The sequence below is a fragment of the Tenrec ecaudatus genome, chromosome 2 (assembly GCF_050624435.1).
Source record: "Tenrec ecaudatus isolate mTenEca1 chromosome 2, mTenEca1.hap1, whole genome shotgun sequence".
NCBI classification, from domain to species: domain Eukaryota; kingdom Metazoa; phylum Chordata; class Mammalia; order Afrosoricida; family Tenrecidae; genus Tenrec; species Tenrec ecaudatus.
The window spans coordinates 285,637,621-285,662,180 of NC_134531.1; the positions used below are offsets into that span (position 1 = coordinate 285,637,621).

Consider the following 24,560-nt stretch of genomic DNA (forward strand, 5'->3'; position numbering starts at 1 on the left):
CTGAGACACTCTTTAAACCTAGTGCCAATCTTTTAGTGAAAGAGCATGGCAGCAGGCAAAATAAAGGCTATTACCCATCCAATGAGTAACCATCAGTATGAGACCAAAAGACCAACAATTACTCAAAAGCAAAGATGAGACGATTAGGGGACAGACAGGGAAACTAGAGTACTAGAAAGGGAACAGGCTGAGAGCATAACTGAAGCGACTATTGATACATTGGGAAAAGGGCAAGTGCTATCCCTGAACAATTTATGTGAAAATTCTCCACTGGGAATCTAACTTGCTAGGTAACCTTTCACTAAAAATGCCATAAGAAATATACTTTTAAATATAATGGAGCTGCTTGACATCCACTTTTTAATCTAATTTTTTAACAGAAACCAATCCCATGAGCTTTTATAACAAAAAAGCACAAATAAGTCATTGCCATTGAGTCAAGTCTTACTCAGCGGGAGCCTAGGATAATGGGAAGTGTCACATGGGGCTCCCAAGGCCATACTCTTCCAGAAGCAGACAGCCACATCTTGCTCTCACGTGGCAAGGGGTGGGTTCACTTACTGGCATTTCAGCAGGTAAGCACTTGACAGGTGCACCACAAGGTTCCTTTGAAAAAGAAAGGTTGGGACAGAACCACAGCTTGCCCAATCAGCAAGAATGTAAGACAGGTTATATCCCTCTGCAGCCAGCGGTACCTGCCAGCGTGATGCTTCTGAAAGACAATAACAACCTCATGCCTGTCCTCACCACATATGGAAATTTGCCTGAAATCCTGAACTAGCTAGTCAGCGGGAACTGAGCTGTTGTTTTATTTTTTAATTCAGAGTTCCAGAAAGAGTGTCACTGAATTCCTAGATCTAGCCTGAGTCCCATGGGCTTGACTGTTCAGCTTCTTAATTTCATGATAGCTCTAGTTTCCTTTAAAAAAATAATAAAGCCAAAATAAAAATAATGACCCTACATGCATCAGAGAATTATGATCCACTTGGCTTTCAATGACTGGTATGGTTTTATCTCCTTGGGTCTTTCTAATGTGCCCCTGTATGGACCGTTTGGTGGGCAGCCCAGCATGGTGATCAGTGCAGACACTCAGCACTCCTCTCTTTCAATACATTCCTTTTAAGAGCCCTTGAAGGAGCCCTGGGGGTGTAGTGGTTAAGCACTTGGGCTAACCAAAAGGCTGGTGATTTGAATCCATTAGCTACTCAGCAGAAGAAAGATGTGTTAAGAACTATTTTAAACCTTGAAAACCACATGGGCAGTTGGGCTATCTTGCAGGGTAGCTATTGACTGGACAGCAGTGAGGTTGGTTTTGGATGAATCTGTGAAGTTGGTTGCTAATATTTGTAACCAACCAAAGGACAGTTAAGGAGAATAAATGTGTATGTGTGTGATACAGAGGTAGATAACTAGAATATAGAATTAAAGGTGATCCTGACCATTAACCAATTATGAATCTAATCAAAGAAATAATGGTGTTCTTGTAACACCAACTTACTCAGATTTCTATTTAGCATGCATCTTTAGTGCCCCCTTCTCACTAATCTACATGGTTAAGTTCCAAAGATCAGATAATTAAGCAAAAGTCACATGAAGATGAGGAAAACCACATCAGATCACAAAATTGAAGATGACCTCTTCATTACCTAAGTGACAAATTACACTATCATTTCAACTGCCAAACTACTGAGAATTATAGGTCAGCCAAGTTGACACACAACCTAACTGTCACAGCCAGTGTTTGTTAGTTGCACTTCACATCTTGTACTGCCAGAGAGGCATTGGTAATGCACAATATAGTGTGATAATTGTTTTTACTTTTGCCCTAAATGCAAAATGTCAAATAATGTGATTCAATAAGTGAGAAACAGATACAAAAGTATTTTTCTAAAACACTTTGACATGTATTAATTTATTTTAGACTTCTGGGATCTTGAAAAAACTTTCTCTTTATTGTACTTACAATACTTCCATGCATATTACCTATATATTAAAAATACTGTTTCTTCAGGTTGCAGAATTCCATAGTTTGCATCAGAAGTTGATAAATGTTGCTTTAGTATATTAATAACATAATCCAAGAATAACCATGTCAGAGGAGGAAGGAGATGTTCTTTGTTGAGAACCTGAATGCTTAGAAGACTACTCATGACATTCAAAGATGAGTTGCTATCACCTCCACTGATCAAGATTAATTTCCGATCAGTTGAGGGACCTTGAAGTGGTTAGAGAAATGGTGCTCAGCTGACAATCATGCTGTATCACCACTCCAGTCTCTCAATAAGTCCCTAGCTTCCATTCTTATGCCTGACTGGGTTCTCATGTGATGGACGTGAGCACAGCATGCCTGACAACCTTAGCACAGAGAATGCAATTTGGAGATGAGCTGGAGATGGGAGGACAAGCACATCTTTAACACATGGAGAGAAGAGAAGATCTGATTATGGAGAAGATGGCACACACAGAAGAAAAAAAGAAACAAAACATGGGAGGGTATTTCCAATAAATTTCCATTGCTCTTGGGATCTCATGAACATTTGAATATTTGCTTCTTTAAATTCTGTTACTGAAAATTTCAAAGGGAATGATATGGACATGAGCACGAGTCAAAAAACAATCCTAAAAAAATCATAGAAATCTTTATTCAACAGAAATACAAAATCATGAAGCTCTTGTTTCCCAGCATGTCCTTCACGTAGGCTTATAGACTGCTGATCCTGGTGCTTCAATCTGAAGCTTTCTTGGAGAAATTTGGTGCTTTGTGACTTACACCACTTCACAGGGGCAGTTTCGGCATCCTTGAGGGGTTCAAAGAGTGTTCCTTTTAAATGACCCTTGAGTTTGAGGAAGCCAAAGAACACTTCAGAGGCAAGATCAGGGCTGTAGGACAGATGGGGCAAAGTTTCCTGAGGATATTTCCATTGTGTAGCCCTTGCTCCTCTCAGAAAATGCGCGGTATATTTTCATGAGGGAAACATATCCTCAGTGTGACTTCCCTAAACCTTTCCCTATCAATGCAATTTCCCATTTTTTCAGAACTTCCTTGGAGCAAGCCTCCATGATTCTCGTATGTACTTTCAGAAAATCTGTCAAGATACCTTTGGAATTCTAAAAATAAAAAATATACAATCACCATAGCCTCCTTAGCTAACCTCTTTTCTTTCAATTTTACTGGTCAAAAAAATCCTCTCATGAGCCATTTTGAATTGGACTGAACCTTTTTTTTTTTGAAGGCACCCTAGTGAGACTAAAACAAGTATTAATGATCTGCAGCCCTCCACTGACCACAGAGGCATATTCAAACATATTTTGCTTATAGTGAAATGTAGGAACTAGACCCCTAGAGGCAATCATTTTTGACTTGCCCTTAGATGATGCTCCCATTAATTAGCATGCATGGTTGATATCCATTCTGTAGAGAACAGAAGAGCAGAAGAGGACAGACGGGGGGAAACAGAACAAAAATAAAAGAAGAATGTCTATATTTCTACACAGGAAGCAAGGGTACTTCTTGACCTAGAGCCATGAATACTTTAAATTAATATGTATAATCCCTTGATAAATACTACATTAGATTTGTACAGACATTATTGTTTGCAAAATCTTTTCACTTTTATAAAAAGCCTAACAGCAAACTAGTAAAAAGGCAAGGCAGGATTTGGAGGACGCTTTATATGTGCTCCACTGTACAGATGAATTGACTGAGACTCAGAAAGATTAAATTACTTACCCAAGATTACACCATAACAATTGGAGAGCCTGGTCTAGAACCCAAAGTAAAGGTTTATTCTACTACAAAGACATAAAACAAGACATTAAAACAAACAACATCTAATAAGATCTGGAATATTTAAAGATAGGGAATCTAGTGGGTCACACTCTAATACTAAATCCCAAACTGACCAGAAGAGTGCTACTTTGATATAAGCAGACAGGAGAGCGTAGACCGTAACTTTGACCTTAGTGAGGAGGTCCAATACAGCTCAGAGTGCTTTTACAAAAAAAAAACTAACTCTATGTATATACATGAGAATAGTCTTCTAGATCAGGTATCAAAAGATCAAAACTAATAATCATATCTATGTGAAGGAAGAGGTCAGAGTAGAGACCCATCATCTATTGATAATTGGATATTCCTTCACAGAAGGGACACATGGAAGGGACAATTCATCCAGGGTGCAGTACAGCACCAATGAAACACACAACATTCCTCTAGTTCTTTAATGCTCCCTCCCTCTATCATGGTCCCAGTTCTACCCTGTAAATCCTGCTAGACAAGCATATGAACATTGGTTCAGATAAGAGCTTTCAACACGTGGAGTCCAGGATAGAGAAACCCCTCAGAAATAGTAACGGGAGTAACAGTTCCATGAGGGTGTGAGAAGGGAGTGGGGGCAGGGATCTGATAATAATGATGGATGCATAACCTCCCCTTGAGGGGGGATGCATAAAAAAACTGTGGTGAAGAGACATATCGGATGGTGTAAGATATGAAAAAATATATATGTATATGTAATTTATTAAGGGTGGGGGAGGGCATAAAGAGGAGCTGATATCAAAGCTGATATCAGTTAGAAAGAAAAGGTTTGAAAATGATGATGGCAGCATTTGTGGAAGTCCGCTTGATATCATTGATTTATGGATTGTTATAATATCTGTGAGAGTCCACAATACAATAATTAATAAAAATTTGAGCTACAAAAAGAAAATAATAATAAAATGGTGAGCAGTGCAACACTGAACTGTATTGCCACCAGAGAAACTTTTACATCAGAACATTGCCTAGTAAGTATGACTATACACAATGTGCTGGTTATATTTCACTGGTGTTGCTACATGCACTCTTGTCCCTGAGATTTCAAACCATACTGGGGAGACCAGAGCTCCAGGAAAATTAAGCAGATGCCAAGTTCTAAAATAAGGAGCCCTGGTGGCATAGTAGGTTGGGTTACCAGGGTCACTAGGGGCCAGAACTGACCTGATGACATAAAACCTTGGGCAGAATCATGCCTTCAGAGTCAAAAAATCCCAGGTATTTAAGTTGGAGGACACTTACAAAGTAAACAGCTCCATGTGGAGACAGTCCTTCATAGAACTCTGAGAAACAAATTTAAATGATACTAAAAATGAACATGAAACATGGGGAGAAAAAAATTTTAAAGCATGGTCTTCTATCTGAAATATCTTCCCTAATCACCCATCAAAACGGTCTTTCAACAAATATTGTGAATCTACTATGTGTCAGACAAAGGCTTATATATTTCTTTTGTCTAAAATATCAAATTAGAAGATTGGAAGGGACACTCTGTTCCATCTCCTCCCTCATTAACTATTAGCATGAACTGACACTACTTTGAACAACTCCCGTTGGACCCACGAAAAGGAGAATAGTAGAAGAAAATGCAATGGGAAAAAGAATGGGGCCATTCCATGAGGCACAGGAAAATAGCGTGGCACCTGAGAAACCCTACCCAACTCGAGCAGTCGAAAACATACTGCATATGCAAGTTATTTCACTTTATGGCTGTTCTCAAGTTCATAGCAATTCAATCAGATAAAATATATCACTTAAAATCTAGCAAAGGGTATTTTCATGTGGTTGCAATGTACCCCGTATTGGCCACAATATCCTAACTTCCAAATCCAAATTTCTTCAATTTATCTAAGCCTAAAAACACACAATTGATTTGGTTCTCATTTATTTAAGAGCTATTTAAAGGACTACTTACCATTCTCCCTCCTTTTGCCTGCATGGGAAAATTCTCCTTATAAATTATTATTAGGTGGTTACTTCAGTGGGAAGGAAGGAAACACAAATGAAGGCAAAATGAATTCTTGAACACACAGCCCCGAGCACAGGCCAACACTACATGCATTTTCTTAGTGTGTGTGATCAAGTAAAAAAAGTCAACTGGGAGAATCAAGATAGTGAGTCAGAGCCTATTTGGTAAACATATGGAGCAAGCAAAAGCGCAGACATATGTAGTCCAGGAGGAAGGACATATGAAGACCCAAGGTGGTGATGACCTCTGACCTAAACTGGAACTCTGTGAAGTCAAATGGTGAACCTAGTACACTAGTTGGTGAAGATATATTCAAGGGAGCTTTGCACATAGGTATCAATTAATGGTAGTCTGGAGAAACAGACTACAAATGCATTCATATTGTGCCTGCATTCATTTTGTGCCTGATTGTCATGCCTGAAGGTCAATGCCTGAACCAAACCAAATCGATTGCCATTAGGTTGATTCCAACTCATAGCAACCTTATAGATTTCCAAGGGCTTGAAAATATTTATGGGAGCATACAGCTCTTCTTTCTTGGATGGAGTGGTGGGTGGGTTGAACCATTGACCTTGAAGTTATTAGTAGCTCAAGGCTTACCCAATAGTGCCACCAGAGTTCCATAGTAAGTCTTTTTATTAATGATGATCAGCTCCACTTTACTATATATATATGGATGCCAGTAAATTGAAAAAAACAATCTATCAGTGATTCAATCAATTTGGACATACCACACTTTGAAGGACTGCAAACTCGGTTATATACTCATTTTGCAAACAAGTCACCCCTGGTTATGTACCACGCATTCAGTTAGCACTGGAGAGACAAATAAATAAGGTTCTGCCTGGTCTTTAAAGCTGGTCATAGTCTTAACCTAGTAAGTCAATAATTGTTTAAGAAACCGAACTCTTATCGAAGAAATGGAAATTTCCAAGGTTGAGAAAGAAGTGCAATATGGGCAAAGAGTGCACTATAAGTTAAGGCATCAAAGTGTAAATATTGACATGGGACCATAAGTGAGGTAGGGGTAGGTATTAGAGGATGGCATTAGAAAGGTAGACAAGACTGGGTTATGTCATCCATGCTAGGTCATTTGAATTTCAACTTATACTTAATAGGAAGCATGGAAGGATTTTAACAGGGAAACTACCACCAGATTTCTATAGGGAAAGATAACTCTGGGGTTGTGTGCAAGAAAAAAGTGGAGAACAAGATGTGAGCAGGGAGGCTTTTGCCCAGATGAGAGAAGGCTATAACTACTATCATGGCACCAACTGGACTCCTCCCTCCCTCACCCATTGCCATCGAGTGACTCCTGGCTCTTAGCAAGCCTATGGGGCAGGCTAGAACTGTCCCTGTGGGTTTCTGTGACTGTAACTCTTTACAGGAGTAGAAAGTCTCATTTTTCTCCTGTGAGTGGCTGGTGGTGTCAAGCTGTTGACCTTGCAGTTAGCAGCCAAACTTGTAACCACTATGCCACAAGGACTCCTATATTCAGAGTCATAGTGACCCTGTTTAGGTTACTGTGGTTGTACATCTTGATGGGATCAGGGAGCTTCATCTTTCTCCCACATTCTGGCTGGTGCTTTGAACTACTGACCTTGTGGTTATTAGTCAAAAGCTTATCCAATTGTACTACCAAGGCTCATTCATAGTGGGATTGAAAAGCAGATAATGGATTCAAAATATTTTTAACCAAAATCAAGTGTAATGTGAAACAAAAGCCACGGGGTGTGGTTTTGTATAATGAACATGGGTTCTTTTGGGAAAACTAGACAGATAATGATGAGGCAGAAGATTAGAAGGGATAACTCTTTTATAAGTGATTAAAGCTCAGGATGGATTAAATAATTTAGGGTTAGTGTCTAGAATGTTAATGTAAGAAAAATGCATGAAGATCGTGAAGGAGGAGTTCATTGGGATGTTGGTGGGAAGAAAGTGAAAGAAGTTAGCAAAAGAGATCAAACAAGACTTAAGTGAGAGCCAGGAGAATGAGGAGCATTGTCATAGAAACCAAGTCAGGAGAGAGTTTGAAGAAAAGGAATGGAAAGCAATGCAAAATCCCAAAGAGATAGCAGATACAACATATCCTAAAGAATCACTGGATGTACCTGCTTCAGAGAGAACCCACTGAAGTCATAAAAGTAAATGGAATAGTGATGAGGGATGAAGAAAATAAGAGTGTGGGGTAGTTCTTAAAGAGATTGTTTTCCTAAAGGGAGGGTGAGACACAGTAGTGTAGAGATGGGAGCATAGCGTTAAGAGCATATCTTTTAAGATTAAAAAAAAGAGCATCTTTACGGACTATCTGAGAATGAAATCTCAAGAGTAGGAAGTGATGGAGTGAGGTTCGAGGTTCGGGGAGAAAAACAAACAAACAAACGGGATGGTGCAAGAGGGCAAGCATAGGAATCAACTGACAAGGAAAAAACAATCTCAAACAGAAAACAGTCAGACATATTAGAAACTTAAAAGTTCCAGAGAAGTAGAAATTCTTTAAGTCTCACATTGCAAATTTTAAAAGTTGTTACATTTGCATTAATCTTTGTTTTACATCAATTGTATTTCATCCTGACAAGTAAGCAGGGTGCTTTGTTTCCAATGCCCACCCCATAAGAGAAGCCAGAAGCCCTGCTGTGTGATTCATCCAAGATAACAGCATCAGTGAGAGACACAGACCAAGGACTCTGAGCACAGTGCTCCTCCCAGCACCTTAAAGGAGGCTGTGCAGGTTCCATTAAAGTGGTACAGAAACAATACCTTCAAGAATTCCAAAGGGAGAATTCCCGCCTACAGTCACTTGGTTGACAAGAGGTACTGCTTGCTTGCCTGATACTTCTATTACAAAAGGGAAGCAAATTCTTAAATGCAAAATAATACTCCGCTCTGCCCACCACCCCGGCGGCGGCTTTTTTTTTTAATGACCTGGTTATGTTCATCCTTTGAACTATTAATAGAGAAAGTCTTGAGGCTGTCTTACTTTATCAATACTAAGAAAAGGGGAGCAATTGGCTAGTTATAGATGTCCTAGTACATACGTGCAGAGAAAATAGAACACCCTCCCTCTTCCCTCCCCTCCCCCCCCCCCCCCCCCGTCCCACCTTCGCAATGGGTCAGGTAAAAATCGCGGGCATAGCACGGACAACTTCCTTATGAAGGACGCAAAACTCTAAATAAATAAATAGCCCACAGCCCTGAAGTCCATTTCAATTCAGGACTAGACTACCTTTTTACAGGAGCATCCTCTCTCTCACAGAGCAGGTGATGGTTTCGAACTACTGACCTTTCTGGTAGCAGCTCAATGAGCGAAACCAAGACACCACCAGCAAAGGAGACTCTAAGCTACTGCTCCTGCCCTTTAGCAGGAAACATGAAAGGCAATTTCTGTAGTTTTGCCAGCTCAGCAAGACACGAATTAACCCTGCATGTTCTTATTCTAGGCGTCCTCAGTGTGAGTCAAATGGAAAACAGAAAAAAGTTCCACAGACTGTCAGCATGAGACCCAGCCAGGGTTATTGTACACGACACTGGCACAGGGTACAGGTGTGATGCAGTCACTAGAAATTAGCCCATTTCTACATAAATTTTCTAAGCACATACCAATGTATTTTTTAAAGTTTTTTGCAAGTACAGATAATTCATCAGGGGAAGGGAAAAAAAAGCCCTACACAAAAAAAATTTTTCCTGTTTAAATTTGGAAATGTGTGGTGGCTATGAAAAAAAAAGAGAAAAGAACAGTTTCCATTTTATTAAGTATGGAATTGCCTGTATTGAGTGAATTCGCTTAGTCCCTGGGTGACACTGGGTGTGGCTCAGGCGGATTTGGCAGGATCCAATTCATCACTGGGAAAAATTGCCTGCACCAAGCACCAAGGCTGCATCTACCCACACGTGCCCAGCACTGCAAGGGAGAGGTGCAGTGGGATTGGAATTCTCAATCACATATCACACTTTCTATAATAAGAATTATTTTGCTAGCTGGGGAGGGGAGTCTAATGTGGGTGAGCATTATTTGCTTGCATGGTGTTCTTTGCACTTCTATTACAAGCAGGTCATTATTTTTAAACAAAGGAAACACCTCACCTCACCATTTTTCTTACTTTGTGGACACAGATCACACCTTGCAAGTTTTTCATCATCTACAGTATGCACGGTAATTAAGCTATTTAAAGTAAGCCCCAGGATACTTGAGAGTCAGAGGCCAATAAAATCTCAGTGGATTCTTTTCTTTTAGGTCGCCTGGGCCCACCTCTTGACGATCTTCTCCTTCCCAGCCCACTTCCATCTCTTCTTCCTGCTCCAGGGATTGACAATGGCAACTAATCGCCAATATTGATCATTTATGCTTTCTTCTTGCCCATTGCCAATGTATTACATACAACTTAGAAATCCAAGATTGCTACTTTCCGCTGCTCTAGTGGAAGAGGGAGGAAGTGCAGGCCCTCCAACCCCCTCCCACGGTTCTGCTGAATTCCATGGGTGTGGCAGAGTTTAGACCTCTGCAGATTTTTGCCCTTGTTTTAGTCTCTGTTCCAGACTCGGGTGATGAATAGATGCCGGAAGGATGGACTCGGCTGGATTCCGTCACGTATGATATAAGACCATTTCAGGCACAAGCAGGAAACCCGCATAGTATTTGTGCTATAGAAATGCCAGTGTGGGGTGGAGCCCACGCCCTTCATATACCATTTCCTTCCGTCCGGTTTAATGGCTGCCTACATAGTGACTACATTCTACACATGACATGCAACAGACAGGACTATTCCACACATTAGTACATATGAATAAACTGCCTGGGGGAAATAGGACAGTTTTTACACTTTTCATTTTCTCTCTCGATTACGAATGATCCCCAAACACACGAAGGCACGCGGACCTCACACAGACGACATGCATGACAATCTGTACATGAAGTACGCAGATGCTATAGACATTAACACGTGAACTCCTACCACTCCCTAAACACACCCTTTCAATTCCAGCTTCATCACTTTGCACCTCATCATGTCGCTGAGATAAAACCTAAGTGAAGGCAAAATAAAAAATGTTCTCAATCAAATTCATGGCGTGGAGTCGATTCCGACTCAGGGCCACTTGATAAGACAAAATAGAGCTGTCCTCTAGGGTTCCTGAGGTGGTAACTCTTTATGGAAGCAGACTGCCACACCTTTCTCCTCCGGATGGGTGGGCGGATTCCAACCTTTCCATTCGCCACGGAGCGCTCAACCGCGGCGCCACCATGGCTCCTGGCTTAGGGAAAGCTGCTGTCATTGTTTTTTTGGGAAAGGAACCCCCCATTCGCACCCAATTCCTTTTCTGAAAATCTTCCTTGGTGAAAGAGGATGTTGTATACTTATAAGTGTATAAATAGGGTGGGAACAAGTTGTAAACTGGAGTGTTTTGCTTTCCAAAATTACAAAGCTTTTTTAATGAATAGCATTGGTTTCCTTCGGGCTCTGCCTTCCTAAATTTTATCTCCCGGCTCTCCAGTGGGGTAATCTTCGACTGTTTCTTTGGCAGTCTGCTTAACCCAGACACCTGTATCTATGGCATTTATGGATTTAAATGAAGGAAGACGAGGATAGAAAATGCCCTGCTCGGAAAAATGGAACCGTCGATCAGTAAGAAGCCCCATCCACACCCACACACAGACCACACACAAAACCCCGCATGTCTGCGACTTTCTGTATTCCATGTCTGCAGTGCCTCTCCACCCACTCCTCTAACATTCTGCCTCTTCCCTTTCCCCTTCCCTCTCCTTCAGGCTCAGTCCGCACCCCTCCCTTCCGGGCCGGTGGGGAACGTGCGTGCGGGCTGGGCCGGCTGCTTCTTCCGGAGCCCCCTGCACCCCCTTCGGGTTCAGCCCGTGTAAGACAAATCGCCCAGTACCTGCCCAGGAAGAATGCCCAAATCCCATCTCTGGCACCCCACCCCTAAGACAATCCATCTGCAAAGGGCTTTGGGGACCTCGATTTGTCCCCTCCCCACGCGCACGCACACTAACACACACATGCACACACACACACACACACGCAGGCACACACTCACCCACACCCCCCACGCCCATTTTTCTCCTTCACCTCCCCTGAAATCGCTCAAACGTGCTCCCACAAACGTGGGAAAGCGTCCTTTGGGGCATGTTCCCGCACTGTGGGTTGCGGGGGACTAGCTAGACTCTTCATTCGTCCCCACCAGGATCAAGTTTCCCAAAGATCTTCCCAGAAAGGAACGAGCCATTTGAAACGGGGGAAAAACCCAAAAAACAAAACCCTGGGCGGTGGGGGGCGGAGGGAGGGGGCTCCAGGTTTACTAATACGCCCTTCCCCAGATGAGGACCACCATGCGTATTCAGACGGTGAATGCGTGTGGATCGGGGACGGTCCCCGGAAAGGTGCCAGGGCAGGGCAGGGCACAGCAAAGCCCCGCTTTCCAACAGGTAACCCCGGCTGCAGTCGGCGGCCGTCGGAGCTCCGGGCGCCCGGGGCGTGGTCCGCCCTCGCCCCCAGTCACCCGGCTCACCCTCGGCCCCGGCTCCCAAGAAGGGGTTCACCTTTCCACGCGACCACGGGCTCCCCCAGCCCCACTTCCCTTTTTCAACTCGGTTTCATTCATTCATGGGGGGGGGGGGGTACAGTTCTGAAAATCCCTTCACATGTTTTTTCCATAAAAACCTGCGCCCATTCAAAGCTCATGCATGTACGGACATAAGGCTTCTCCAGCAGCACATGTGAACGACAGAAAAGGCGATATACTCAGCCCTGCATATTATTCCCTCCGCCCGGCTTTTGGTAGCTAAAATAGAGAAGTGCTTCCCCATCGAGGAGATCGAGCCCACATCCACACCCTCAAACCAGAGACCTGGCCTGCCGAGCATTTCCTTAATAGCCAAAGGGGGAAAAATCCCCATTCCTCGCCAAACAGGCATATTCTTCCCTCCCCTCGCCCTAATGAGTAGCAGCATTCCCACACCAGAGCATGAAAGGCAGAAAGGAATCAAAGCTGAGATGCAGCCCTCCGTGGCCATATGCTAAGGAAACGCGAACCGCGCGGCCAGAACAGAGGCAGTTAAACATATGCTCCTGCCTTTACAGGGGGATATGGACCTCTGGTCAATGCACACGAGCAAGAAGTAAAAATCGTTGGCTCTACCTGTTTGGCTCTTCTCATACAGCACAGCATGGTTGTATCGTCCCCTCGCCTTCTTCCTGCTTTCTCTCCTTTCCTCCTCTCTTTCTTAGTCCCCCCCTCTCCACCTCTTTTCTGCTCGCTCGCTCACTCGCTCTCTCGCGCTAGCGCGCTCGCTCTCTCCCTCCCTCCCTCTCTCTCTCTCCCTCACACACACCAGGGCAGTTACCAGCAACTGTAAGGTCCACAGCTAGTGCTCAGCGCACATGCTCTCTCTTCTCCCTCTCTGCCTCTTGCTCTCTCCTCTCTTTCGTCTCGCACCCCTTCCGTTTTCTCCTCCTCTTCCTCTCCTTTCCTGCCCTCTTTCTTTTTCTTCTCTCTCTCTCTCTCTCTCTCTCTCTCTCTCTCTCTCTCTCTCTCTCTCTCTCTCTCTCTCTTCGTCTCTTTCTCAGAATTGTTCACTAGCTCTCAATGACTAATCACTTCCCCCAGCCCCCACCCCCATTCTGGGCTGTCACCCCCTCCCCAGTCCCCTGCAAGCCTCATGAATATTTAAACATCTCCAATCTGGACCCAATTACCCACCGACTTCCCCTTTGCATTGCAGAGGGTGATGGGGTGGGGGCAGTGAGGAGGATTTTCCAACCAGTTAGGGGGGAATGGATGGAATGTGCTTTAAAGAAGGGTTTGAGGAATGCTTTGAATTTCTCTAGTAACTCTTCTCTTCTTTCCCCAGTATCCATCTCTCTCTCTCTCTCTCTCTCTCTCTCTCTCTCTCTCTCTCTCTCTCTCTCTCTCTCTCACACACACACACACACACACACACACAGTCTTTTCCCAAAGAGAGTTGTAGTCAGATCTATATAAGTTATGTCTGCCATTTAGGTTTTATGCACAGCAAATAATTATGGAAGGGTGAAGCTCCCTAAAATATTATATATTACATGATATACATGTATGTAGGACTATGTATAATGTATATGGTGCTATCATGTACAAACAACAAATCCCCACATATAGAGATAAATATGCTTTTATCACCACATCTCACATATACGCCAGTATCCTGAAAAAATACACGTGAACATTTAAGTGGTATAATCATTCCAAGCACTTAGTTGGGAAACAGTAGCTAACAGTTAGGAATTGACATCCATAGCTAAAATCACATGGTCGCTTCCTTAATGCACACAAACCTGTTTGAAAATTATGGTTTCTTCTAATTTTACTCCCAAAGCTGAACACCTTTAAATAACGTGTCTGCCTAATATAACTGGTTACCATAATTATATTTTAGAGTTTGAGGAGCAAGAATAAAAGAAGAGAAGAGCTATACCTTGAAGCTCAACTCTTCAATTTCTTTCATAAGGTTCGAAGAAGGAAATGTCACTTTAAAAAACATTAAGTCTGCACAAAAGTTGTGTGTGTGTGTGTGTGTGTGTGTGTGGTCCTTGGACCATACTTTGTTTAAATCATTCGCAGAATTAAGTGCAAACAGAAATGAGTAAGCTTCCTATATCTCTTCAAGCTGTATCTTCTCCCTTTCTCAGTTTCATACTTCACGGTGCAATAAAGGAACAGTCCAGGGAACAGATCATCTTATTTCACTCCTGTGGTGTACCAAAAAAAAACCCCTTTTGATATTGAAATCGATATAGAGTTACAGAACAGATTATAGTTTTATATTCAATAATGCATCCACATTTTGTTTCCACACATCCATTGCAATTCCTTAAATGGACCATCATTTATCCCACTCCCTCCCCCAGTTTCCTGTTTCTGTTTCTCCTTCTTTCCTGGACTTGTCTTTGGGCAAATGCTGCCCTTTGGGTCCTAAAGGATTGCTTATTCTAGCATCCCTATGAGGAGTTCAGTTCCAGACCTGAGGGATGATTAAGGGCCACAGTCTTGAGACTCTTAGCAGTCGCTAGCCAACCAGCAAGCCGGATCTCTTTTATGACTGAGTTTTTCCCACTCTATCCAGGATCTCCTAATGGGATTCTTTTCAGAGCAGTTGATCCTAGTAGCTTGGCCTCAACTAGTTCTTATGGTTTCAGGGTGTTGGAGATGAATGTTTGCATGGTTCATTAATCCAGGGAATAGACCTTTTGGTTTTTACCTCATTTCTTTCCTCCGGATGGGAAGAAAACAATAGAGGCACCTTAGATGGCAGTTAGCAGCTCTCAAGATCACAGTCATTGCTCACCAAGTAGGTGTAGAACGTTGTCTTTGTGAGCTCTGTTATGCCAATTGACTTCATTCTCCTCCGAGACAATGATCCTGATTCCTGGCCCAGCAACTCATTCTCTCAAGGTGTTTGTTAAAGTCTGAAAAGCATTCAAAGCTCTGTCCATCCCCCACCCCATGCTCAGCCACACACATGGATATAGTCACAACAAAATTAAATACATATATACAAACATCCTCTGTCAAATGTATCTGTATTCATGGGTGTAATTCCACTCACCCTCGACACAGGTTTAAGCCCCACTATCTGTCCAAGCAACTACTCATAGCTCACCACAGTAACAGTACTTGCCTGTACCCTTCCACTCTTGGAACCTTTTCAGTGTCTTTCTCTGCTTATGTCATCTTTGCCAACCTCCCTTTTATTGTATATTGTCTTCCCCTTCACCCAAGCTAACATTTGGTCTACTCCCTGTAGTCTATTTCCCCGCCTTCCCTTACCCTCCCACCCCTTATAGCCATCAGAAGCCATTTGTTTTATTGTGGAAATTTCTTCTTGACTTTTGATACTTATACGATCTTTGATTGAGTGATTTGACTCAGCATAATGTCCTCCAAGTTCATCCATGTTATGAGGATGGAAAACTACAGATCAACTCATCATTGTTCTTCAATTTTGCATAGAATCCAGAATAAGTGTATTTGTCCATTCTTCTACTGATGAGCATTCAGCTTATTTCCATCGTTTTGCTATTGTGAATAGGGCTGTGATGAGCATGAGAGTGGATATATTGGGAGTCCCTGTCTGGGGCAAAGGGTTAAGCGGTGCACTGCTAACGGAGAGTGGCTATATCTATTTGTGTTATAGCTCCTATTTCTATCAGAGATATACCACCTAGAGGGCTTCTGGGCTTATAAGATTTCTATTCCCAATTTTCGGAGGAAGCTGCATACTGCTTTCTGTCACAGTGATCATACTGTTCCATAGTCCCACCAGCAGGTTATCAATTCCAATCTCTCCTCGCCTTCACCAACATTTGTTATTTGGTTTTTTTTTTAACATTGTTATTAATGCTAGGGTGAGATGGTATCTGAATGTTTTGAATTTTACCTCTCAGGTGGTTAAATATTGTGAACATTTATTCATATTTGTTGACTGCCTCAATATCTTTAGTGACTTATCGGCCCACAGCTTCTGCCCATTATTTGTCTTTTTCTTGCTGAGGTATTGAAGATTTCTATAAATGTTAGAGATCAGTCTCCTTTCCATTATGTAATTGCCAAAAGTTTTTCATAGTGTGTGGATATCTCCAGCAATATGTGATATTTTAACATTATATTTGATAGTATACTTATGTCATGTATTAGGGCCCCTAAGTTTGTCCCAATTTTGTCATTGGTGATCTTTATAGTGCTGGATACTACATTTAGGTCTTTGATCCTTCGTGAGTTCATTTTTTAATATGGTGTGCAACATTGAATCTGATTTCATTCTTCTGTAAATAGATATTCAGTTGGCCTGCACATATGGTAACGTGATTATCCAATCCCCATTTAATGTCCTGGCTCTTTGTCAAAGATTTCTGTATGTGTATGGATTTGCTTCTGGGTTTTTAATTCTATTCCATTAATCCATATATCTGTCTTTGTGGCAGTACTGTTTTATCTGTTGTGGCTGTATCTTAGGTTTTGAGATTTTTTTTAAATGTGAAGCTTCCTACTTAGTTTTTTTGTAGTGCTTTCTTATCTGGTGACTCTTTCCTTTGGTTAACTTTTTCCACATCTTTAAAGAAGGATGTTGGAATTTCGGTCAGATTTCATTATATCTGTACATTTCTCTGGGTACTACTGACTTTTCAGGATGTTAAGTCATGCATGAGCATGGTAACTTCTTCCATTTAGGTAGGTAGTACGGGTTTCATGTAGTATTTTGTAGCTTTTTCTGCTCTGTATTTTCTTTTGTTTCTCTGGTTCAATTTATCCCTAAGTATTTTATCGTTTGAGTGGCTATTGTAAATGGTATTGTTTTTCTGGTTGCTCTTTTAGGGATCTCGTTGTTAGTACAAAAAAATCCCACCAATTTTTGTATGTTGATTTCATTTGAGCAGCTCTTTCTATTAGTCCCAGCAATTTAGTTCTTGAGGGTGTGTATAGGGTAATATCATCTGTTACTAGAGCTTTTACTTCTTTAACAATTTGGAGGCCTTTAATTTCTCTTTGTTGCCTGCTAGCTCTAAGATTTCTAGCCCACTATCAAATAGGAGTGATGATAAGGGGCTTTATTGTCGGATTGTTGCTCATAAAGGGAATACTTTCCATTTCTTTTCACTGAGAGCCACATGGGCTTTGTTTTTTTTCTATATAGCTTTTATCATTTTGAAGAATTCCCTGTCTATTCCAATTTTGTTGACTATTTTATCAAGAATGGGTGTTGGATTTTGCCAAATATATTTTCTACATCAACTGATATGCTCATGTGGTTCCTTTCCATTATGTCATTTATGTGATGGATTGCATTGCTTGTTTTTTATAATGTTGAACCTTCCTTGCAAAACTTGGCATAGCTCCCATTTGAGCATGATGTTATTATGTTTTTGTGATTTATTAGATTCTATTGGGTAGGATGTCGTTGAGAATTTTTTGCACCTATGTCCATGAGGACTATTGGTCTATAATTTTCTTTGTAAGTTATATCTATGCTTACTTTTGGTTCCAAGGCTATGCTCAATTCATAAAATGAATTCATGAGTTGTTCCATCCCGCGGGTCATCAGCAACGTGTATACCTGAAAGAGGGACTGGGAATGAAGATGGGCAAGAGACGCGAGAAATGGAGGCAAGACAGGAATCTGATCAAGCCTCATTTATTGAGCTGAGAGCAGAGGCTTAAATAGCCAGTGAAGGGTGGGCACCATGACATCACATGGAAATAAGGTAGAGCTGAGGTAGCCAATAGTCGTGCATCTCCCAAATAAGGAAGAAATGGCGGGCAACTGTTTTCGGACAGGTCAGTATGCTAATGAAGCATACCAAGCGCCTGGGGGGAAATGCCACCAGTCATATATTGTCCAATGAACATAGCAGCTGCTAGTAAAAGAGCACCAATCCTAGCAAGGGTCAAGACAGCCACCATCTGGCGGGTGAAACAAAGGCAGTAAAACCACCAGGCACAGTTTGTATGGCAGGAAACTGAGAGTAAATTCATAAAGGTCGTACATGCCTTAAATCTAGGGTAGGGGGACACGCAGTTCCCTACAATGAGTTTTCCATCCATTTTTAGAATCTGTAATTCTTCTAGTAAAATTAGGTTCTTCTCTGAATGTTTGGTAGAATCTGCCAGTGAGGCTGTCTGAGGCCAGACTTTCTTGTTAGGATTGGCTTTCTTGTAATGACTTTATCAATTTCTTCTCTTTTAAAGTCTGTGCAGGTTTGCTACGTCAGTGCATGGTAGGTTATGCATGTAAGTAGTGTCTTTCTATGAATTTGCCCTAGGCATTTCTTCTAGGCTGTCAGATTTGTTAGCATACAGATCCTCAAATATTGTGTTATTATCTTTTTTATTTCTATGGGCTCGGTTATGAACTCATTTCATATCTGTGTTATTTGAACCTTCTTCTCTTCCTTTGTTATGATGTGTTAGTGGTTTGTTGATTTTGATAGTACTTCCAAGGAACCAGTTGCCTTTCTTTCTGACATTGTTGATTTTCTGTTTTCTACTTCGTTTATGACTGCTTTAAACTTTATTATTTCTTTTTTTTTTCTGGTGGTGATCGGCCAATTTCACTGCTCTTTTTTAAAATTTGGAGATATTGGGTGAAAGACATGCTTTGAGTTTTCTTCTTCTTTTTCTTTTTAAGATCATTTTATTGGGGGCTCATACAGCTCTTATCACAAGCCATTTTATCTAATTTTATCTTAACCTTTATGTCCAGCATATTTATACATTTGTTGCCATCATCATTTTGAAAACATTTTCTTTTTACTTGAGCCCTTGGTATCAGCTCCTCATTTTCCCCCTCCCCCTCTCTCCCTCATGAACACTTGATAATTTATCTTTTTTTTTTTTTTCATGTTTTACATTGATCAATGTCTCTCTTCACCCACTTTTCTGTTGTCTCTCCCCTGGGAGGGGATTATATGTAGACCATTGTGATCAATTTCCCCTTTCTCCCTCCACCTTCCCCTTCCCCTCCTGTTATTGCTATGCTCATTATTGGTCCTTAGGGCGTTATCTGTCCTGGATTTCCTGTGTTTCCAGCTCTTATCTGTTCCCAGGCACATGCTCTGGTCTAGCTGGATTAGTAAGGTAGCATTGGGGTCATGATAGTCGGTGTGAGGAAGCATTAAATAACTACAGGAAAGTGTATGTTTCATCGGTGCTATACGGTACCCTGACTGGCTCATATCTTCCTTGTGACCCTTCTGTAAGGGGATGTCCAATTGTCTTTTTTTTAATGTGTATGTAAATTGCCCTTTGAGCATTATTTTTGCCATGTCCAAGGTTTTGGTATATGGTATTTTCATTTACAGAGGTTTTGCTTATGTCACCCCATTGTCTTCTTGCTTGCTTGGTTTTCTGCTAAGAAATCAAATATCAGTCTTCCTGGCTCTCCTTTAGGTGGCTTTTCATTTGTCTTGATAGACTCGCAAGAGTCTTTCCTTGTCTTTGGTTTTAGAAGAATTGATCATGGTATGTAACGGTGTTGTTGGCTACTGGGTGGGTGAGATTAAGCACTGGTGACCCCTCTGGTCACCAAGTAAATGTGTGGAACAAGGGATGATTCCACCTTTCTTATCCTCCCACCCATGTGCTCTCTTGTACTGGCCCTGAGCAAATGGAGTTGATTATAGCAGTACTCTGTCAGGCCAATCAAAAATTCACTTGTCTCTTTTCTCTCTGGACATTTTGTTTAACTTCTACTCTTAGTTGGCATTCAACCCACTTCTCTCTCTTTTCTTTAAAGCTTGGGGTTCCAGAATGACCATCCATATCTAGTTCGTGTAGTATCTCATGTCTCTGTTTATGCAGAGGGTCTGTGCAGTGTGTCTACCTACTCTGCCATCTTGCCAGAAGTAATCTTTGAAATATTTTTTTCCATATGAGTAGAACAAATTTCTCACATCATATGAGTTTTGAGATTTAAATAAGCTCAATCAGGTAAATAGGTCCTGTGTTAGTCTGGGTAATCTAGGGAAACAAATCCACAGAAACTCTCTCTCTCTCTCTCTCTCTCTCTCTCTCTCTCTCTCTCTCTCTCTCTCTCTCTCTCTTTTATATAAAGGGTAAGTATACATTTGGAAAATATCCCAACTCAGTGCTGTCCAAGCCCATAAGTCCAGCATTAGCCAATATGTCTGACACCTAGCTAAAAAGTGCTCCTCAATCTCACAAAACACACGCAGTGATGCAGACTGTGGGAGGAAAGCTGAATCAATGAATGTGTAAGCATCTCAGCGCTGGCATGGGTCTCCACATGGTTGTTCTAGCACCGAGGGCTGCATCAGGGTAGGTCCATGTGGCTTCTCCTCAGGGATGTCTTGCAGGAAGTCAGCCTTGCCAGCTGAAGCGGGGAACTGGCTATGGCAGCTGCACCCTGGTCCGATCATCAGAAAGCAAGAGACCTGAGAACTAGAAAGGTGAGGATCACCGGCGAGCCATTTATCTCTCTGTCCTTCAATTAACCCCACATAAGTTTATCTGCCAGGTTGATACAATAAACATTAACTATCTCAGTTCCTTTCACTAGGAAGCCTTCCTTGAGATTCTAGAATGGGCTCAGACTATTTTCTCTGGAATCTTATAGCAACTCCCCCCTAAACCCAAACAAAGCAACCAAACCCACTGCTATGGAGTCAATTTCTACTCCTAGAAATTCTGTGGGGCAAAGGAAAACTTCCCAATAGATTTCCAAGGTTGTGAATCTTTATGAAGACAGATGAACACATCTTTTGCTGTCAAACTGACAACTTTTGGCTACCAGCAAAGGTTTTAACACTCTACCACTAGTGCTCCTGCATAGCACCCAACCAACCCAACCCAAAGCAGAGTACCTCTATGTATGTTTTCCAAGGCTGTCAGTCTTTACATGAGCATACAGTCTCATCTTTCTCCCATGGGGTAGCTGATGTGGCTGGCTCCCTGATCTTGTGGTTAATAGTACAATGCTTATCTGACAGTACTACCAGTGCTCCTTTTAACATAGCCAATGGATAGAATTTTCCTGACACCCCATTATTGCTTCTAATGGTCTGCACTTAAGGTGACTGTGGAGCCTCTCTTATTCATCATTATGTTCCTAGCACCTGGCATCGTAGTTGGCACATAACAGGTACTCAGTAAATATTTTCTGATCAAAACTGGACTGATGGGCTGAAATGATGCTGCCAGACGGAGTCTGCCAAAGGCTTCCAGGCTGACATGGCTGCATCTGGTTCCAGACAGAGGCTGGCCCAAACTATGATGTCATTCTATTAATTAGACTGATTGTGTCAGTATGGCCTCACTGCCAGGAATCATTGTGCTTCCTACAGACAGAAAAGAGTCTGAAGCCAGCACTGGGATGATTTTTATTCTTGTTGTTTATTGCCATCGTGTCAGCTTCATATACAACTGAAGGAAAGTCCATCCAATTCTGTGCCATTCCCATCCTCCAATGGGGATTGGACTATTGTGGTCCATGTGATTTTCATGGCCTGATTTTCAGGAATACATCATATTGTCAAGCCTTTGTTCTTAGTCCATTGTGGACTAAGTTACATAATCTCCTGTTATCTTGATGGAAAGGGTGGAGTCTAGCCTGCCAATCAAGTCATAGCCAATGATGCCTCATTGTGGGCATGGCCTTCTCCTGAGGATTCTGGGAACTCCTCCCTGTCTTCCTCCCTGGGGGTGGGACACACACTCTCTCTGCTTTACATCCTGTTGACAAGCCACATGAAGCTATGCCAATGGAAGCCAGAGCCCTGGAGCTGGAGGAGTCACATGGAGAGCCACTCCAGTACTTAAATGCTTCCACAAGACTTTTCACCCACCAGCCTGTGATCTTCCTGCTTTTGACATCATTACATGTGTGGTGTGAGTCTGTAGAAGAATTTATGGACTAGTATTGGACATATAGGCAAATATCAAACTTATGGATGATCTGGACAGGGCCAGGATGTTTTCTTTTTTTTTTTTTTTTTGGATGTTTTCTTAATATATAGTTACTCTTGATTATAAAACTCTCTCTTACACATATTTAAGTGACTCTGGATTTGTTTTTCTAGTCAACCCCGACTATTCCATCCATCTTAGTCTGGAAGTTTATTGCAACCTGTTTCCATCATAACATCAGAGAAACCTCCATTGACAGAGAATTGCTCTGGAAACAAACCCAGGTCTCTTTCATGGAAGATGAGAATTCGACCATTCACTGTCTTCTGATAAAATCCTCACTGCCATCAATTCAAATTCCAATTCTTAGCAACCCTGTGATTTCTAAGACTCCCTAAAGCTCACTCTACATTCTCAGACTTGCTGTACATCTCAGAAGGTTTTCTTCCAGCACAACCTGAAGCCCCCTGGTTCATTGAGAAGCCCATATCCCCAAATAAGAAAATCTCTGTTCAGAAATGGCATGGAGGGTCCAACTTCCTCTGACTCTACAAAGGAAGGAAGATCAAAGTCAACATCAGCCCAAGACCAAGGGGTCAGACATGTCTCCACCCTCCAAACTTCTTTAATAAAACTGACACCAACTTGCCCTCTCACAGTATTCTCTACTTCTCTGCTGGAGTCACTAATTTATTACAATGACCACACATAACTTACAGTCAACACAATTATGGGGCTTATTAAGAAAGTCATAATTTAGAATCAGGAATATGCATTTCTTCTGAAGATACATTCTTTGGTCAGTAGCACATCTTTTCTAAGGTGTGCACACAGACCCAACACTCTCTAGTCCTTGGCCTCTCAGCTCTGTGGATCCCTGGTCTCTGCTCTGCTCTGGCAATGTTATAAAGCTCCTCTAGATTTGTAAAGCAGAACTGAGGTCATGGTAGTGGGGGGAAGGAAGCACCAAAGAACTAGAGGAAAGTTGTGTGTTTCGTTGGTGCTATATTGCACTCTGACTGGCTCATCCCTTCCCTGTGATCCCTCTGTGAGGGGATGTCTAATTGTCTACAGATAGGAATTGGGTCTCCACTCCATGCCCCCCCCCGACCTCCATTCACCTTGGGTATGATTTTGTTCTGGGTCTTAGATGTCCAATACCTGATTCCATCAGCACCTCATGATCACACAGATGGGTCTGCTTCTTCCATGTGGGCTTTGTTGCTTCTCAGCTAGATGGCCATTTGTTTATCTTCAAGCCTTTAAGACCCCAGATGCTTTATCTTTTAAGAGCCCTCAACACAGGGAATCCAGGATAGATAAACCCCTCAGGGCCAACAATGAGAGTAGAGATACCAGGAACATTAGGGGAGGGTGGGGGGAGAAAGAAGGAATCAATCACAAGGAACAATCTAGAACCTCCTCCTAGGGGCTGAATAACAGAAAAGGGGGTAAGGGGCAACAGAGGATGATGTAAGATATGGAAAAAATAATCTATAACATATCAAGGGTTCATGAGGGAGGGAGGGCAGAGAAGGGAGGGGTAAGAAATGGGGAGCTGATATCAGGGGCTCAAGTGGGAAGAGAATGCTTTGAAAATGATGATGGCAGCATATGTGCAAACGTGCTTGACACACTGAATGAATGTATGGATTGTGATAAGAGATGTAAGAGCCCCCAATAAAATAAGATATAAAAAGTTCCTCTAGAAGGGCCAATAATTGTCAAAGGACAGTCCATTCTATTGTGAAATTGAGCCCGAAGGGGCTGGCCCGAGCTCCATGAATTAGCAAAATTAGCTTCCCCCAATCTGTGCTTGGCGGTGGCCTCCTTTACAATTGAGCCTCCTTGCATGGGCTGGCATACAAACTGAATAATTACTCCTAACCTTAGAACACATAGTAATCCCTCGCTACAGTCAAACAACTGCATGTTGGCCTATGCCTAGGGTCTCATGAAAATAATTAAGTGCTCTGGAATCGCCATTCCTCACAATGTTATTCATAATGCTAAGATCTGTACTGTGAAATATCTTTGCATAGCCAATGAAACACAGGTATCTTTCTGGCATTCTCGGCTTTCAGCCAAGATCCATCGGATGTAAGCAAGATCTCTCACTTCACTCTTGGATTTCTGGAAGATCCATTTCGATGTACTGCTGCAATGTAATTGTGAGGAACTTTTTGAAACACCCGCATATATATCCCTAAATATGTAACTGTCAATCGACTTACATCTCCATGTAACATCGATGGAAATTAACTTTAGCTTGTTTCAGAATTTGCCACAGGTGGTCAGTCATTCCATCTAATGTGACCCGAGGGAAAATATTGTAGAGGACACGTCTCATTGGAAAGAGATATTTTATGTACA

General features: G+C 42.0%; 1 protein-coding gene across 1 annotated transcript in view; it reads right to left on the reverse strand.

Moving 5' to 3' along the window:
- Positions 1 to 13,037, reverse strand: part of GAP43 (growth associated protein 43) — a 133,892-nt gene extending 120,855 nt beyond the window's left edge. Inside the window, exon 1 of the mRNA XM_075543455.1 lies at positions 12,933 to 13,037. Within this exon, the coding sequence (XP_075399570.1) occupies positions 12,933 to 12,962 (30 nt within the window). The 5' untranslated portion in view covers positions 12,963 to 13,037. The remainder of the gene's footprint in view (positions 1 to 12,932) is intronic.
- Positions 13,038 to 24,560: the final 11,523 nt, after the last annotated feature.